At 32.5% G+C, this 19,761-nt stretch overlaps 2 protein-coding genes across 2 annotated transcripts; one reads left to right on the top strand and one right to left on the bottom strand.

Annotated features, from left to right (window-relative positions):
* Positions 1–1,599: 1,599 nt before the first annotated feature.
* On the bottom strand, positions 1,600–12,690 carry LOC148614048 (ATP synthase subunit O, mitochondrial-like). The gene is made up of 8 exons (XM_088587842.1): positions 12,641–12,690; positions 10,115–10,159; positions 7,058–7,168; positions 5,147–5,219; positions 4,639–4,698; positions 4,130–4,242; positions 3,431–3,517; positions 1,600–1,816 (listed from the first exon to the last, which is right to left on the bottom strand). Exons 1-8 carry the CDS (start codon positions 12,665–12,667, stop codon positions 1,703–1,705), a joined length of 630 nt encoding a protein of 209 aa, XP_088443968.1. The 5' UTR covers positions 12,668–12,690; the 3' UTR covers positions 1,600–1,702.
* A 179-nt stretch (positions 12,691–12,869) lies between these two features.
* On the top strand, positions 12,870–19,761 carry LOC148614047 (small ribosomal subunit protein bS6m-like). The gene is made up of 3 exons (XM_088587840.1): positions 12,870–13,023; positions 15,786–15,925; positions 19,499–19,761. The coding sequence occupies exons 1-3, from the start codon at positions 12,976–12,978 to the stop codon at positions 19,746–19,748; spliced, it is 438 nt and encodes a 145-aa protein (XP_088443966.1). The 5' UTR covers positions 12,870–12,975; the 3' UTR covers positions 19,749–19,761.

The following is a 19,761-nucleotide window of genomic DNA, read 5'->3' as shown; positions in this document are numbered from 1 at the left end:
AAAAAACATCCTGAAATGTAAATGCAAAATAAAGCATTATCAAACTTCACGCGTTTCTTGAGTCAAAAGTATTGTTTGTTTGTTTGATTGATAGATTAATATAACCTGTTTAACATGCATAGATTTAATTAGGATTAGAGTATTTGATCAATTGTGCAGTGCAGACTCTGCTTTGTGCTAGATTGACATGGTGAGCCAAATTTATACTATCCTAATCCACTGAAGTAAGTCTGTAGGAAGGTATGTCAACTCACTTAAACATTTTACTTAGAGCGAACAAGCTTTTACTTCATCTCTTATATGCTAGATGTCTGATGGTGAAACAGTTTTCATTAGTAATTATTGACTAACTTTCCAATATTAGCCTAAATATGATAAAAACTGTAAATACAATACAAAATACAAACTGTGCCAATACAGGATCTAGCCATCCAATATGGCTTTTATCCATATTGACCTAAGCCAATTTTGCATTGGACTAGCAAGTCAATAAATGCGTTAGTTTTCCATATTGGACAAGTTATTGGTCCAAGGCTAGCCACCTAGTATTAAAAAATTGCTTTTTGCACTATTTTTTTTTTTCAGCAGCCACCTTTGAAAATCTACATTGTTAAGTAATGGGGGAAATATTGAATCATAGTCCTTTTTTTTCTGTCCATGGCTGAGAAAAAAAGTTTTGCTCAAATTTGGAATAATTCTATTTTTATCAAAACAATCCCAGCCCCTACCCCCACAATAAAAATGGTCAGTGCCTTGTTAAAGTTGATATCTAGACATCATGAAATAGCTTGTTTTTGGCACTGAATTCCTAAATGGTCTGCGACACAACTGCAAACCCCCAAAATTAATCCATACCATGGTAAAATTTCTAAGAGATCCATTTACAATTACTCAAGAAATCTGGACATCATGAAAATGTTTGTTTCTGGCTCCTAATTCGTAACGGTTCAAGTCACAACCCCCCAAAATAGACCATAATACCAAAATGACTTAAAAGGGTCACTTCAATTTCCTAAAATTAGATATATTGTAGAATATTTTACAAAAATATGAAGAAAATTACCAGTAGTCTGTATTAATTGTCTGCATTATTGTTGCTAGATTACTACCAGAATATATTCACTTGCAATGTGGCACCAGCTGACCTTTCTGGAGCACCCGATGTCAAGCCTGTTGTTTTGTGGGTGTTCATATTGCTAGTGCTGTAGATTTTTTGTGTGACATCTTGTTTCCCTTATCTTCAGTTTTTGTGCATTATCTTTTTTATTTGGTTCACTACATTGTGTTTGTAATAGTGTCTGTTTAATGTGTTCACATTTCGGCCCTGTCTTTGGATTTTGACATACTTGAATCATCCAATTGCTGACACTTCAGTATTTTTTTGCCGATATTTATTTTTGTATGACACTCATAACTCAAGAATTCATCATTATTTAATGCACACCCTTAATGTTCTGATTCAAATACTGTATATTATTGTCAGGAGAAGACTTAATAACTTGGTAAAACTCGTGCTATGTACCTTTTGTAACTTTAACAAATATACTTGTTGTAAGAGAGTAATCAGGTAACCAAGATTCTAGTGAAAACTAAGTCTAGTACTTTTGTGCAACCATAACACAGACACATTTGTGTTGGTCAAATTTAATAACTTTCAAGCACTCTAATAAAAGTTTATCACAAATGTCTAATGTTGATAGCATTATACAGCTTGTTTAATCAAGTTGGTGTATGTATTGATCTTTGAGGACATGGACATATCTACATATTTGTCTCCTATGTTGACAACCATTCCACCAATGATACTTGAGTCAACCTGAAAAAAAATACAATAACAAAATTAAAACTAAGGCAGAAAAACCCAAAAAAAACAAGAGGCTCCCAGGAGCCTGAATCACCCACCTGTTTGAATTTTGTCTTTCGAAGGCAATAAATTTAACAAGTCCAACAATTTTGACTCAAGAAGTCTTTGGTAGGGTTTACCATAAAGATCATTTCAACAACTGAAAGTTTCTTTTCAAGGTTTTCAAGATACTGACTGAAAACTGTTAAAAAAAGTAATTTTTCCCCTTTCAAGGCCAATAACTCTATTAAGGAGTCATCTGAAAACTTTTATTCCTGAAGACTTTTGTAGTTCTAATAATAAGGATCACTTCAAAATTGAAAGAATTTGCATAAACCTAACGTTTTTGGAGATATATGCAAAAAACTACTATCTGACCCCTATGTTCTATTTTTAGTAATGGCCATGTTTTTTGCATATCAAAAATCCCCACATCAGTTCTATGCAGGCTACCCCAAGGAACATTCATAACAAGTTTGGTTTCAATTGGTCAAGTAGTGCCAGAGGAGAAGATTTTTGAAAGAAAAAATTGAAAATAGCAAAAATCGTTCAAAAAGGGCAATAACTCCAACATGGCTTAATGGTTTTGGAGATGTATGTGAAAAACTACTGTCTGACCCCTATGTTCTATTTTTTAGTAACGCGGCCATGTTTTTCGACGAAATCAAACATCCCCACACCAGTTCTATGCAGGATACCCCAAGGAACATTTATACCACGATTGGTTCTAATCAGTCAAGTAGTTTCAGAGGAGAAGAGTTTTGTATAATTGTAAACGACGATGACGGATGCCAAGTGATGGCAATAGCTCACATGGCCAGGTGAGCTAAAAATGTGTGTATTTACTGTACTGACCCTATTGTATCGCCCAACCCTAAACATTTCTATTGGCAGAATCAGAGGGGAAAAAAATCTGGAAATTACATTGTACATCCAGGTACCCAACTGTTTTTGACAATTACATATATTAACATGGTGGCCTACGGGACTGGGTGTTTGAACAAGAAAACGGCTACTAAAATCAAAGGTATCTGCAACAGAAATATTCAATTATCTGTAAAAATGAAATTGTATGCACAAGTCCCCCCCCCCCAAAAAAAAATTGACCTACGAACCCTATTTTCTTCAGCACACATAATTTGTTTTGGCCTTACATCTTTAAAAGTTAATAAAGCCTGCAAAAGCAGAACTAATTTGACTTAATTGGACATCAGACCAATATTTGCCATTCAAATTTATTTTTCAGTTTTCATGTAGTTTTCTTAAAGCTTAAATCAATGAGATAAAGTTGATTTTTTGTTGTTGCCCCGAAGCCAAAAAAAAAAAAAAAAAGAAAAAAAAAGACAAAGATGCTTATTTATGTTGTTTAAGGCTGCTTGAAAAACAGGAATTGGATGTTTGGTTTGTTTTTGTTACTGCAATAAAAATGGGCAATAGAGTTACAGACATTTTTTAGACTTAAAAATTTTTTAAATTTTTTTTTCAAAAAGGCTCAAATCAAAAACATGAATCACACCAAATGAACCATCTAGCCATTTGGTTCATTGCAGATGAGGTGATTATCTGTTTTTGCAAACAAAATCTTACCTCCATTGTGAGGAAAAGTTGTTCTCCTTTTTTCAGGAAGCCCTGCAAAGCAGCTCGGAGTTCTTTTTCACTGGATGCATCAAGAGGCTGAAATACATAATAATTATTCATTTTGCAATCTTCTTTCAGACAGTATAAGGAAAAACAAGATATACTTTTTAAAACTCAAGTTCAGTTTTAGAATTACATAATAAATTTTTAATGAAATTGCATCGAGCTAACTTGCATTTTTTGTGTTAATGTTAAACAGCTCAAAAGTGCAATATACAATTTATAAGAAATGAATAATTATTTAAAAATTGTATGGCAGTGTCTTTCACTCAAGGAAAACACATTTTACTAAATTAGTATTAAAATACTCCATAGCATCTGTTTTTATTTTGAACATTGACAAATATGCATACAGATAATGGTATGTCATAAGGCAACACTTAAAATAATTTTCATTTTCTCTGATCCCACCCAAGCTCCTGGCTTTGGGTAGGTAGGGAAAATATTTTACCCTAAGTTCATATGATTCTGTTAAAACCATGATCAAGAAGTGAAAAATGTTGCTTTGAAAATTTTTTGAAAATCTTGTCAGAGAATGGTAATAATAGGTCTGATTTTTGTGGATAGGTAGGGTAAGGGGAAACAAACTCAATTATAATTTTGGCCTAATATATCCCTTGAACTTTGAGCATATAAAGATAAACTAACCTTAGCTGTAGTGACTTTACATTGTACCTCTCCCCTATGAGCACTCATAATTGTTTTGTAGGCATTCAATACACCCTCAAGTTTGTTTAGCCTGCCATTTTCTGCCAGGACTCCTACAAAATATATTAAAACACAAATTCTAAATTTCTTTTACTGTAATTGTACTAATTTTCATGGGTACTAAATTCCATGATTATTGGTATATGAACATATTCGTGATATGGGGAAATTGTAGTTTTTGCATAAAGATTAATAGTAGAAATTCTTTTTCACATGTACTTATTTTCACAGACAGTGCCTGATTGTGAAATTCATGGAAACGTGTTCAATTACAGTATTTTCATTGCTTCTCTTGATATTGCATTTCAACCTGAATATCATTCTCTAGCTCACCATTCAAGTTATGTAGAAAATGAAATTCTGGGAACATTTTTTTCAGAAGAAAAATAATTTTAGAAGTAAATGAAGCTTAAACTATGTTAGTCTTTACATCACTAATATGAATTTACCAAAGAGGTTAGTTGTAAGGGGAGATAACTTCTGTTTCTGTGATACTGTTGCAACTGCATCTATAGGGAAAATAAAAATGATAAATAATGGCATTATTTTTTTACAAAATTTATTGATAATTTTTATTTTTATAACTGCATACTAATCTTATCTATAAATACATAAATACCTACCATTATTGTAATTCAAGCCTTATTCAACAAATTCAAATAACCCATTGAAATTTTTATAACTCAGTCACATCTTTATGGACCACATTGGTAAAATAATACGTGCCTTATAATTCTTTTCTCCTACAGCATACAAAAATTTTTTTTCCTCAAAATCAAAAACATACCACCTAAATATACAGATAATTAGAAAACCACTGATAGCTAAACCCAATTTGGCCATAAATATTGATTGTAAGACAAAATTATCAAAATCTCTTAACTTTATAATTTATCTATATGCCTTTCCAGGTACAAGTTACATGTACAGTGTATCACACTGTACTATAATAAATACCTTTTTTTTCCTTTCTTCCAACTGTAGGGTTCAGTAAAAATTCTTGAAATGGTTTGTCTTTCTTAATCAGTTCCTGAAATTGCAGAAAATTTTATATACAAATTAATTAATTACCACAATTTAGATGTGAAAACCCTTTCCACAACATGGAAGCACATTCTCACGATGTTAAAAAAAACCCCAAATTCTGGCATTTTGGCACAAGAACTACTTGAATGTCTCAATTTATTTAAATGAAAAATTTTGTTAAGTTTGCTTTTAGTCTATGTTAGATTAAATCAAGGTCACCAAGCCTTTGTATATACCAGTAGACCAAATTATGCAAACATATCTTATTTTTCCTAAATTGCATTCACTGTCAAAAACTGGAAGCAGAAATTAAGTAAGAAGAATCTTAATAATAAAAGTCCAAAAATACAAAAAGAAAGAAAACAAAAACAATCAAGAATTCCAGTAAAAATCAGGACTATAGACACTTAGAATAACTGACTAGAAATTCAGTCCACAATGTCTCACTATAGAAAACATAAAATTCCTATTTTTATCAGTGCAAGACTTCCCTATCTCATCTAGGGGGTTGAGATGTGTATCTTCCCGTGAAAAAAAAATGGCATAATTAAATAAGAGTCAGTAAATGATCATATCTTACCAATATGTGCTTGAAATATTTTTAATCACAATTTTCTGAAGACTAACTGATGATAGGTTACTTCTTGCAGTTTGTTTATTTCCAATGGACTGTTTCGAAGTGACCCATATTTTGCACCTGGTCGTGACATATCACTGGGAACATTGATACGTCATGGTCAGCTGTTATATGTAGGTCATTTTGATTAAAAATTTTAATTGAAAAAGTGAGAAAAAGAATCAAACACCCACTTTTCTCATGTAAGATTGGAAAATCTCAAGATACCCTTGGGTAAGACATAATAGTTCTCTAACACAGCAGAGCCTCGTTAGAGAAGGATTAAATCTTACCCTCATTGAGATTTCCCTATCATCCACTTGTACAGATGTTTGATTCTTAATGTCTCTACCACTAATAACACATGTTGATTATTTCTGTTGGTCCTTCTTTGATTAAATACCTAGTACCAGCTGAATGTCGAGGTTGAACCCAGAACAGTTGGGACAACTATGGACACACCAATCAAGCATGATACATCTCTAATATTTTGATGCCAATTAAATTTTTGATCCAGGATAAGAGTTTGACCAAAACCAAAGAGACCCCTTTTGGGTTCCTTATTCATAAATGGTTCCAGTCAAAATTCCCAAATTCAATACAAGCCTACCTTCAGAGGTATGGCACTATGTGGTACAGAGATTATTTCCCTTTTATAAAGGTATTGTCAAGATATTGTCCAGACATCATGAAAATGCTTGTTTCTAGCCCTTAATTGCTACATGGTTCAAATAAAAAAATAAACAAATCAATACCAGCCTTTCTTGTTTTTATAGTATGGCATCTAGTAATACAATTTTCAAGATATCTATTCACAGAAAAATTATAGTCAGGGTATCATTAAAATGCTTGTTTCGGACTCCTAATTCCTTTACAGTTCAAAAGTAACTCCAAAATTTAATTCCAGCCTTCCTTATGTGGTATGACACCTTGTGGTACAATTACAAAGAAATCCACTTACCTAGAATCAAGTTATTTTCTGGACACCTTCTTGTCTACAGACATTGGATGATCATGCAAACGACAGAATGACACATTTTTCATTTTAAACAAAAAATTGCGGTCAAATAAAAAGTTTAAACCTCTTTGTCAAGTATACAGTTAGCTACCTCCAACATTTCATCAGGTGATTGTCAACTGATCAAGAGAAGTCCTACATTGTACTTGATCCCTTTAAGTTAAATATACTACTTGCTCAAAATAATGCAATATGATGGATTTACTACCTGTAATGATTTAACTTCTGTTTCAACAGCATCAAGTTTCTTTTCTTTTGAGGCAGCAGAGTACAGAGCTGTAGCATATCTACCTTCAATGCCAAAAACCTGAATAGGTGGCTGAAAAGGAACAAAAGATAGTAATCACTTGTATCATTCTATCATTTCTAGTAATTTCATGAAAGAAATATTGTATCATCAATTTGCTCTAAGTTCATATATAATCCTTATTCATTTAGCTTTTTCATTCATTCTTTTTTTAAAAACAAATTCCAACATTTCCACCAAAAGATTGACAGTATTACAGTACAGCTCACAGCATAGTCTGATAAATACCTGGCATACCTCCAATGCCTGATATGCCAGGTGTGAATCCTTTGAAATTGACTTTGTTATTTGTAATAAACAACTCACTAACTGATAAATATATACTTGTGTCTCAAGTAAAATTTACGTGTCCACCAGGACAGATGTTAGTAGAAAAAGTAATTTACATGTAAGGTAAAAACTGACATTTAATTGGAGCTTGAAAACACATAATTATGTATATAAAAATTAATAAAATTTGTTATTGATATGAAATGAGCAGTTAGACTGAAATACATGTGTACATGTATTTTCTATTTCTATGTTAAAAGGACTTTTTTAAATGATTTATTCCAAAGTTAAAAGAATACATAAAATGCAAAGTTTCTGGTGTTTCATCTTATCATGGCAATAGAGCAAAATTTGTATTAATTTTTGAAATAAAAATCAGACTGAATTTTAATTTTAAAAGGGAATTTCAGTTGATTTATGTTGACCCCAAAAAATTAATAAATAGTACTACTTTTTTCATTAGGATTATATGTAGGTGTGTCAGTAAAAACCAAATATAGGGAAAAAGTCGCAGGATATATTATAAAGTTAAAGTTTATACATATACAATGTATTTGTAGCTTTTATGGAAAATATTAACTGTAAAAGATAAAAATTTGCATTTTATCATACATTTTATATCAGTTCATACTGAAATTAAATAACATGTTTGAAAATTTGAAAGTTTAATTTTTATCCAAAAAAAAAAAAAAAATTAATAAAAGGAATGAAATATGATAACAATTTTTTTTTACATTGGCAAGGAAGCTATTTAATTTAAATCACTTATTACATGTATTGAAAAAGGGGAGGCAACATCTACCAGATGACAATATCCAGGACCCAATCTTGAATAGGAATTTGACTGCTTTACAACAAATGGTCATTGACTATAATTGACATGTGGCAGTGCATTAAACCATACCTACTAGGATATAGGATGTTCTTGAGGATTATGTATTATTTCAAGCATTGTAACACATCAATATTTTTTTTATGTGACTTTTTTCTTAGCAAATGTTGTGACTTTTTTTTCAGTTAATATGAAAATCAAATGTCCATGGAAATATTTAGAATACGTAGAAGGGCAGAACATAGAAAGTTAATGCCGGTACATGTGATCAGTAGTGTAGATTGACTTCACATACTTTGTTGTATTGCAAATCAAAGTCACTCATGACTATTTTATATTTTTTGAGGAAAAAAAAGAGAGATGCCTATTATAGTAAAAAAAAATTTATATAAATAATAAATGATATATTAATTGTTTATCAAAATGTCACATATCAGATTTTTAACAAATACACAAAACCATATTTACTTTCTATAACACATATCATTTCAAAGTAAAAGTTTGATTTTAAATGAAATATAATTGTAATCACATTTAGCAACTTAAAGTTTTGTAGAGGTGTTTTATCATAAATGGCATATTCAATGTTAAATGTACCTCTAAAAATGTAAATAAAAACATTTTGGTAGCTTTTAATATGGGAATCTTTATGTGCTGTTATATATGAAGATTTCGACTGTAATAAATCAATTTTTACATTTTTAATTTTTTTTATTGTTGTTACTTTAATTTGCAAACAAATATTCCTGTGTCAGTAATTAAACAAATCTGAATTAAACTACATCTCAAATTCTGATATTAAATCACAAATCAGAAAAATGTGTGTTCATACAACTGAAAAAAAAAAAAAAAAAAATATATAGTTTCCTAATTATGATTTTCAAACTAATTTCTCAAATTATTTCAAAATGATAAACAATAAATGCATAAATTGTGACAAACAATGTACATGTAATAATACAATTAAGTTTTATATCAAAATGCCAAAACTTATCAAAACAAAAAGTTCTACATATACGTGCATGTTCAGGGGTTTCATTCATTTTGCAATTCAGGTACCTTTTATTTGTAGAAGGTACTTTTCATCATTTTTTAAAATAAAACTATATGAAATTTTAAAATTCTGGATGTACATTTTACCTTTCAGTAGCTTAGAAGAGTTAAGGTACCTGCTAGCGTCTGTACGTTTAATTAAAATATTGTAAATACACTAATTCATCTACAAATTCCCTAAGAACTAAACATTTTTGGAATTTTAGTTCAACATTCTTAAAAATTTCAAACCTTCGATTATGCAAAAAAAACCAATTTATTTTTAACTTAATCTACTTATACATGTATACTAATTCTAAAATACTGAGGTGAGCCACCTGTGTGTGATAATTAACTGTACATGTAAAACCACCAGTAGGTACATGTACCTGTTCAGTTAATTAGTCATTTCCTGTCTTGTTAATTGAGGGCCAATAAGCATTAAATACCTTTAAATAAATAGCAAAATTATTTAAAGCCCACCAAATTGGGTTGTCTGTGCGAGACCAGACAGGGTAGTCAAGGAGTTAAAAAACCCCTTAGTTAGTTAATAAATACCTGGCACTGGATGCCAGGTATGAGGTATGCCAGGTATTTATCAGAATATGCTGCGAGCTGTACTGTGCATACATGTATGTATTGATGCAACATGTTGATTTGAAAAAAAAAAGTCTCCACATTATTAAAAAAAATGTATACTTATTGGCAAGGAAAAATTTAACTGAATGCTATCATGACTATGGGACAGTATGGGTATAGGAGTCCTGGATTTTATGTGACTTGTTAAATTCTATCGCTTTGCATTGAATCTGTGCTTTGCTTACAGTTACAAGCTGTTTCCTGACTGCTGATGAACTGAACTGGCGAACCTAAAAATATACAAATGTTATAAATAGAACACAGGTATAACTGAACTTATGAAGTAATATAATATACATGTACCTGCTATTATGGCCATGAATCAAAGTTCATATTTCAATAAAATTCATAATAAAAATTTAAAATAGTTTAAAATCTTTATGAAGTAAATGAGTTAGCAATATCGAACGTGTAACAATGTGCTTATATTAATTTAGAATTTTAAAGAACTTTTTCAAACTGCATAGGTCCAAGGTGTATACAAACATTGTTATTGAGCACAAAAAATGTTTCCTTAGTTAAACTGATCAGAAAACTAGCACATTTTGCTAAACTAAACAAAAGGAATAAAAGTTAATTCTGGGGTCAGTCAAAGGCAGACTTTGGCATTGGGAAAGTTCTCACTCACTGACCAATTGATCACTGAAGGCTCTTATGCTACTTTGGTTGTTTTTTTGGCACTGTTAGGTTGTTACCTAGACACATTTCCTGTAACCACTTTGTTCTGAAGTTGTATTTTTGTTTTTAGCTTTGTGACCATTCTGATCATTGATTAATCATCAGAATTTATGATACATGTAGTGATTAATTCCCATCATTAGATTATCACATTGGAGGCATCAAGAATTTTATAGTAAACAAGATTGGAATCTTGTGTAATTTTAGGATTGTATGTAAATATGTTTCATGGGGAGAACATGTGAGATTGCCCATAATCATAAATGCAATTCATATATAATGCATGAGGGTTGATTTAATGGAGCAATTTTTCATCGCTTCAGCTTTTAAAACAAAAATAAGTACATATATATAAAGTCATAGTTACAGGTAAATTGTGGAAAGAGTTTTCGAATATACATGTACCTGTTCTTAGTATAAACAGACTACAGGATGATTCATATCAAATTCCTACTTCAATATTTACTGTTAATGGGATTGCCCTGTTTACTCTTTTAAGGCTGCCTATAACAATTAAATGGGAGGCTGAAACACTAATTTCAAATTCCAACTCCTTCCTTATAGTCCTGAATATTGACTTGAAGCTGATTTTGTTCAGATAGTACGGTATTTATTGGTGTATACAAGGAATTTCATTGAAAACCATGCAGATAAACTGGATTTATCAAGGTTTCATTTCAGTATCTATTAAGGTGAGGCATGTCTCAACTGAAAAAGAAATGGTCTATTTGGAAATCCATATACGTTCACATTAACCTCTTAAATATACAGTATAAAGTCTGATTGTGATATTAATAGTGCAAGTGATATACACCTGTACAAGATCATTTTTATTATTGGTTCCATTGTTTTGTATTTTTTGGGTGTGGAAAAATAATGAACTGTAGTGGATTGCCACAATGCTGACAGGTTACATCCTGTAAGCGAAGGCTACAATGCTAATTTGAATTTCAAATTCCTCCCTCATAGTCCAAACTATCGACATGAAGTTAACATTTTTCTGATACCTTAGTATTTAGGTCTCACTAACCACTTCTAATGTTTCCATTACTTTACATGTTAAAAAAGTAATTTTCAAAGTCTCACTGTGAATTCCCAGGACAAATGACATCTTAAAGCTGCATACTGTTGCGAAGCTTGGAAAATAAGGCTTCCAAAATCATTATGCTCATGGTACGATGATAGTAGAAATTCTTCACAAAATTTACTTGAATAAATAATACAGAAAATCCATATTTTTACCTGTTCTGCTGACAGCATGGAGGCAAATTACTCACACATGTAAACAATATTCATACACTTTTGTAGTTAATTACATATATGATTTTAAAGTGCACATTCTCAGCTTTATTTTGACTACTTTTAATCATAATACACACAAATAATGCACTTACAATGCATATGTCTAGGTTCAGTGTGTTTTTGGTACTACATAGGGGGGTGGCCATTTGACCCGGAAGTGGTTAGTGAGACCTTATTGGTGTACCATAAATAAGAAATTTTACTGAAAACCATCTGTGCTTTATGCTTATTTATCACGTTGGTTAACCAACTATTACAAGGCACTCAAAAGTATAAATGACAGGTACGATTAAATCTAGTCATGTGAGATACAATGAGAAAGTGCAAGATCCCAATCCTGTCTACTACAAAAATCCTTGGATACATGTATTTGTGGTCACTACTAAGTTTTATCTCAGTGTCAGTGAGTGTGCTAGGAACAATGGAAGTAACAGAACAGTAAAATGATACAATGACTAGATCGTCAATGATAACCTCCTTGTCTCCATACAAACAAAGGTTTACCTCTCGCTGAGTTAGAGAGTAGCTGACTGTATGTTACAGTGAACAAATTATATGTGATGAGTGACTTTTCGAGGTCAAATACATGAGCATGCATTTTGCAGCAAATAGACCAAAGGTTGACAAATGAGCGAAGTAAAACAAATCATAGATACCAAGACATGTTCTGTCTAGTAAATTGGCTTTAAAAGTTCCCATTTATGTTGGTTAAAAGACTTTTTTGTGCTTACCAAGCCGCTAAATCGTGAGGCAGCCATGATGGTCAAATGTAATTGTGATAATATAAAGAATCTGATCCCGACACACATGAATTTTTATGTTTACATTAGTATTTCGATATGATTTTGATAAAAACAATATTATACTCAAAAGCAGTTCATATATGCTTAATATACATGTTGTCTGGTAAATACAAAGAATAATGTACAATTTAATTTTGTATAAAACTGTTTACGGGATAATTTCTTTAATTTAGCAAATTCAATTAAAAAAAGGGGGACACTCAACTGTGTACCATACCATACTGAAGATTGTTTTACATGAACATCTTACAAGCTGAAGAAGAATGCCTTCCTATGAATTAGCACTTATACTTAGAGGAGCACTGAAAAGGGTAAAATTGCTCAATGGATAAATTAGGAAATTTTAACTTGCAAAACAAGTCAAGATTAAAAATAAAGCCCCTTTTTGTAAATGTTCAAGTTAAGTAACAAGTAGTCTCAGATTACTCAGACATCCAATGACTGATCCAGAGAAGCTGAGCTCATCCCATTTCAAAAACGCTGGATTTTGCCAATTAGTCCAAATTTGGTAAATTTACAGGAAGGTAGTTATTTGTTGTTGCATGTACATAAGATACTCCTGCAATGTAAGAGGTTTGAATTCTGTTCCTCCATACCCCAACCTCTTACTTCCAAGCGCCGTATTGCTTAACCCTCGTTCCACCGTTCTTTGGAATCGGCAGAATTTAAGTAAACTATTCACCATTTAAAACATTTTGTACAGTTTCTTTACCATGATACAGTAGAAGGTGACTAAACTGAAGAAAACAAATGACCTACCTGATGAGAAAATCCAGAAATCTTGGAAATCATTTGTACGTGCAGTTAAAATGAACTTCATGTTTGGTTTTTAACTTTTTGAGTGTGTAATTCCGGTTGATAAAATTACGAATTTAAGATTTGCGAAATGAACATGTCAAATTAACCAACGAAATTACCGTTACCAACTTTAAGTTCATTTTGTCAAAAATATATTGTATTCCATAAAATTAGTGACGTAATTCAAAATTGCTGGTCATTTTGACAACTGTCTTCATTACAAATGTTTTCTAGGTATTTAGCAAATATTTAGGATTTTTATCAGTCTGTTTCCGGTAGGTTGAACTTCCTTTATGTGAATAAAAGACTTAAAATGTTCCGAAACAAATGTTAGGCTAATTCACATTTGCGGTGGCTTTCAACGTGTCAGATGCTAGAGGTTAGGATGTCACCAAGTCAGAAAATAGCTTGCTAGCAATGATGCAGTAGTACACAAGACAACACTATAGAAAGGTTTTTCAACCCTTATGAAATTTGCACACTTCTTTATTAGAAGTTTAACACAATTTCACAATATTTGACTCTGTGATCTTTAACTTTATACAATTCAAGGACACAATATTTTGCAATTTTTAAAAATTTCCTTTCTCTTAAAACTAATTACTGCTGAAAAGCATGTACAAAATATTGTTAATAATATAAACTTTTATTATAGCCTTGTTTTAACTAGTCAAGAGCCAAAAAATTACAGTAAATTATTAGTCTCGAAGTGTGCACTAAATCCTGACTTTTTGATATGGGATGAGCTCTTACATCCTACAGACCCAGCTTGTCTAGCAAATCATCTGTTGGATGCCAGAGTAATCACAGGCTAATGTGCAAGTAATTCTCGCCAACCAATTTTTCGTCCTCTCCTGTGAAACAGACTAATGCCAGTCTTCATGATAAATCAGTAGTCTGTATCCAGAGGCTGGTATTATTGCTGGTTTTCCTGTAAAATTTCCACTTACTGGCCTGTAATATCTGTAAAAAAATTCTCCAAAATATGGTTGGGTCCTGTGGATCAAAAAGTGTACCATGAACACTGTCATGCCCAAAATTTTAAGGAAAACTTTAACATATTGCTGATATTTTCTCTAAAAAATGGCCCAGTGCAGGTCCGGATGTCAAAAGAATAGGCCTGCAGCAGCGCTAAGCTTGTCGTAAAAGGCGACTAAATAGTGCTCAGAAACCTAGCCGGGGGGTAGATGCTCTGCCCACAGAGCAACTGTGATGTGTGCCCCAGGTGGTGGAATGGGGTATCCCTGGCATGTTACATACTGGGGTTGTCAGGCTATAATACGGAAAGCCTGACCGCAAACCATAGTGGTGCACCGTGTTGGGAAAGATGTCACGTTCCTCGCATGTTAAAGAACCCTGCTGTGGTATTCGATAGGAGTAGGAATCTTTGCGCTCTGCCACTGGAGGCTAAATTGCCCAACCCTACCCATTCCCCCCTTTTATCTTGTGGCAATCAAAATTTGTCGACCCCATTATCCTTATGTCCCATCCCTGTTTTCATTCATCGTTTCATGTTCATTTTATCATCCCTTTCATGTTCATCTCCTGAGTATGGCTGAAATATTGCTGCTCGGGCGTTAAACCCCAACAAACAAACAAACAAACAAACTCTAAAAAATGAGCTACAAACCATGTATCATACAACAATTTGTATTGAGGAATAAAATTTTGGTGAGCTGATTGGATTCTGCCTTGAAAATAGCAAGGTCTTCTCTCTGTGCAGTTGTGATGGGTGATGTTTCCACCAATGGGAATGCAAGATTTCTTACAATATATGCTTTGCGCTTATGTTAAAAGTTATGCCATTTTGAACATTTTGCCATTTCCCTTTTTTCACCATTACGTGGTGAGGTATCACTTACATGTATTGTTCTTTTTACAAAAAAATATCTAAGATTTACCAAAACGTGATACGTACATCTTTGAAATTGTAACTGATACATTTGTACATATACAAATGTACTCACATAGAAGATCGATGGACAGAATAGAACTGTATAGTGAGGGAGGGTACAGGCAAATCTCAAAACATGTGCCCACAGGACTCTAAAATAAGTACAATGGTTGTACAATGCCTCTTATAGGGGGTTCTGTCTACAAGAATCTATGAAAATCAAATGTAGAATTTAAGAATAATGAGTTGCAAGAAGAAAGAAATTGAATCATATGCAGTATATTTCTCTGTTATACAATGTATATGTGTCTATGCAAATATTATTGCATTATTAAGAACTATAAATTCAAAGAGTGATCGTTTGTACTCATCTACTTTTAGCCAGAACTTTCCCAAGCCTTGAAAAGAAACTGTCAGCATATGATGGGTGGTGGCTCTATTATAAGAAAAATTGAAAATTTAGGACACAGGGAATTACCATATTATATGCGATCACATGGAACAACCCATAAAGAAGGAAAGTGAGTATTATTCTGTTTGTTTCTTAGACTTACAGTGGATCAGTTTATAATGATTTGACCAGTCAATGCAATTAAATAGTTATTTTTTTTACAGATCATGCAGGATCACAAATTTTATAAAAGTGATTATGTAACTTATTTTTTTTTTTTGGTATAAGTTTGCTTCTAGCATTTATTGATGGAATGACCAATGATTTTTCACATGAAGCCTTCTAGTAATAGAAACATCAAGTAAAAGTAATAATGGAATGTGCTGGAAAATTAAAGTTTTCTCCCCCTTTAAATATAGTGTCACTGTAGTTTTGAAAAAAAACAGGATAATACAATAAAAAAAGGCACATCAGCATGTTAGATGCACATTTGAAGACATATCATGCAAGAATAAACAAGGGAACCAAGGTTATAGCGGTAATCAAAAGATTGTAATCCAGGGACAAAGACTAAACAATCTGATATGGAAAACAGACATACACAACAAAGAACAAGAAGTAACTAAAGTCAAACATACAAAGTAACAAAAGCAAATGAGCAACTCGGACTCCACTAAAAACTGGGAGCATGGACCAGCTGCACTGGTAGGGTAAGTGCTTTTCTAGAAACACCCGCCGAGTTGCTTACAAAAAGTCAAGTCCAGGGAAGACAAATGAGGAAAGGAAAACTATGACACTTTGAATAAATCAGTTTTCATGGTGCAGATGGAGACACCATAATGATCCATGAGTTTATGATGACGACCATAAAACTTCTGTAGTGATGACTTCAATCTTGTAGCAACATAACCCTGTTCCAGAAGCCTATTTGTTAGAATTCTAGCACTTTACAAAAATTCTACATAAATTTGGCAAGCTCTGGCATGATGTATGAGTTGTGATATGAATACTCCATACGCAGGTGCTGAAGGGATGTTGCCACAGATGAAAGGAAAGTTGACAATTCTGAATTAAAAGTAATCACATTTGTCATAAAGTGGTCAATAGTTCTCCTTTACCATCGATTTCTAAGTGAAGGTCAAGATATGAGGCTGACTTCACAGTGTCTGTAGTATCCTTCAACTCAAGTTCTTTGGGGTAGATGCGATGTATCAAATCCCCAAAATTAGGATTATTTAAAGATAATACATAATCTATATAGCGGAAGCTGAGATAAAAGGATCTAGCTAAACAATATTCTTTCTTTCGGATCAGATCAGCTATAAAGTCAGCCTCATAAGAGTGAAGGAATAGGTCAGCAAGTAGAGGAGCACAATTTGTTCCCATTGGAATGCCAACCGTTTGTTGAAAAACACGTCCACCACATTGGACAACTATGTTGTCCATTAAAAATTCCAGCATTTTGTAAACATCTTCCCTGTATATTTGGAAGATGATTTGGAATTATTCCATACAAAGTATGAGGAATCTCTACGAAGAACTATATATTTGTATCTAGGTGTACCATCTTTTTTGGAAAAACAACGATGATGTTTTTAAGTAAACATTAATATCTGTTTAAGGCCAATTTACTGAAAAGAATAGGATGCCTATAAAACCCATCGAGAAGGACAGGGCACCTTTCAAAACTGTTAGTAGGGATCTCTTAAAAAAAAAATATGCATTTCAGATTCTCACCACCAAGAAGAAATACTTTTAGAACTCATGCATGGAGTCTGTGGTGAATTTCAGTGTAATGATGCATTCTAAACCAAAGATAAAAATTAGTTACCTTTCAACCCATAAAACAACAATGCTTGATTTGTAGGTTGACATGTACTTAAGTTCCTACTGTTCAATTTCCTGGAAAAAAATTAGGTTTAATGGTAGTGTGTGAAACTAGTTGTCATCCATTGTGTACATGTTTTGGTAATTTGGATCTGCTTAATGAAATGTATTCAGTTTTTTTTTCTAAGATGCATTTAAATGATAAGCAAAATTTTCCAATCTGAATTTCCTTTGGCCCTGCAATCCTCCAATTTTAAACTCCCCACTAACAAAGTTTGGGTGGGTATATAGGGATTTGCCCGTCTGTCTGTCTGTCCACATTTATTGTTAGCACAACTCCTTCTAAACTGCTCAAGGGATTTTGTTTAAATTTCATAGGAAAGTTGGGTATCATATGTAGATGTGAAGGAAGGAACATACAAACTGTCAGAGGATTCTGAAAGAGGATAATCCAAATACCGTTAAAGGGTTTTACATGTTACAACCTTGTAAGCACAACTCCTCCTCAACCGCTGAAGGGATTTTGATGGCATTTTATAGGAAGGTTGGATATCATGTTGATGTGCATGAAAGAATATAATTACTGTCCAAGGACTTCAAATGGAGATGGTGCAATTTTATGGTTTTTCATATTAAAATTTTAAGCGCAATTCCTCCTCAATCACTCTAGGAATTTTGATAAAATTTTATAGGATGGTTTGATGTACATACATGTAAACTTGCATGAAAAAATTTAATTACTGTCAGAGGACTCCAAAGGTAAACAATCCAAATTAAGGGTTTTATGTGTTAAAACCTCATTAGCACAACTCCTCTTAAACCACTCAAGGGATTTTGATGAATTTTTATAGGAAGTTTGGATATTAAATGTAGATGTGCATTAAGGAATAAAATTACTGTCGAGGACCCCAAAGGTAGATACTTTGTAATCCAAATTAAGGGTTTTTGCAATTCCTCCTGAACTGCTCAAGGGATTTTGATGAAGTTTTATAGGAAAGTTGGGTGTTTTATGTAGATGTGCAAGAAGATATATAATTACTGTCGGAGGACTCTAAATAAATCCATTCAAGGGTTTTTCATGGTAAAACCTTGTAGCTGCAACTCCTCAACTGCTCAAGGCATTTTGATGTTATTTTACAGGAAGGTTGGGTATCATATGTAGATGTACATGAAGAAATATAATGACTGTTGGAGGACTCCAAAGGGAGATAATCCAATCAAGGGTTTTTCATGGTAAAACCTTGTATTAAAGTGCAACTTCTCCTAAACCCTTCAAGAGATTTTGATGTTATTTTATAGGACGGTTGGATATCATATGAAGATGTGCATGGAAGAATTTAATTACTATAAGATGACTCCAAAGGGAGATAATCGAAATTCAGGGTTTTACACGGTAAAACCTTATAATAAAGTGCAACTCCTTCTAAACTGCTCAAGGGATTTTGATGAAATTATGTGGGAAGGTTGGGTTTAATATACAGATGTGCATGAAGGACTATAATAACTGTTTGATGATGCCAAAAGGAGATAATTCAACAAGTACTTTACATTTAAGTCTATTTGGGTATTTTTGGTAAATTCAAGTTTTTTCTTTTAGAAAAGAATAAACACACATTTCAAACCTGTGTAAAAACCCTTTACTGTGAAAGCTTCAAATTAGGACTATTTTACTTAGGGTATTATTTGCATGTCTTCGTGGTTTTATATCAAGCACATAATTCTCAAAGAAATATAAAATTTGCATTAAAAACTATCCACAAACTAGATGGCCTTTTAACAAATCATGAAAATAACCCAAAATTAAAGTACCTCCACAGTATCTCTGATTATTTTGAACCTATTTCTACTTAAATGGACTAATTCAATTTCATTTCAGCTACTTTTTAATCCATTTTGACACACCAGTAGAATCTCTCCCAAATATGGAAAGAGAGTTCAAAAGAGACAATACTGTGATCAGAGCTAGTTTAGACAGAAAAAATGAAGAATTCAGAAGACCATGTTTAGATGGACCTTGTGTGTTCGGTGAAATTCCTGATCCATTACATGAGAAGCGAGTCTATAGAAGGAGAACATTAAAGACACTTGCTAAATATTACAACAAACCTAATGTAGATGTTCATTAAAATTTCAAAAGCA

This window comes from Perna viridis, chromosome 6 (genome assembly GCF_037379345.1).
Source record: "Perna viridis isolate PV_CMFRI_1.1 ecotype Kerala chromosome 6, ASM3737934v1, whole genome shotgun sequence".
Lineage (NCBI taxonomy): Eukaryota > Metazoa > Mollusca > Bivalvia > Mytilida > Mytilidae > Perna > Perna viridis.
Note: the sequence above shows the minus strand (reverse complement) of the source record. Positions and strands in the feature narration are given on the sequence as shown.

Excerpts from the sequence above, each read along its gene's own strand:
- LOC148614048 (XM_088587842.1), bottom strand. The coding sequence starts at position 12,667 with ATGGCTGCCTCACGATTTAGCGGCTTG. Across the intron at positions 7,169-10,114 it reads TCAGGAAACAGCTTGTAACT|CCACCTATTCAGGTTTTTGG; the intron begins GTAAGCAAAGCA and ends GTTCCTTTTCAG. Across the intron at positions 4,243-4,638 it reads CCTTACAACTAACCTCTTTG|GAGTCCTGGCAGAAAATGGC; the intron begins GTAAATTCATAT and ends TATATTTTGTAG.
- LOC148614047 (XM_088587840.1), top strand. The coding sequence starts at position 12,976 with ATGCCTTCCTATGAATTAGCACTTATACTTAGAGGAGCACTGAAAAGG. Across the intron at positions 13,024-15,785 it reads TTAGAGGAGCACTGAAAAGG|CCAGAACTTTCCCAAGCCTT; the intron begins GTAAAATTGCTC and ends ATCTACTTTTAG. Across the intron at positions 15,926-19,498 it reads ACAACCCATAAAGAAGGAAA|CTACTTTTTAATCCATTTTG; the intron begins GTGAGTATTATT and ends ATTTCATTTCAG.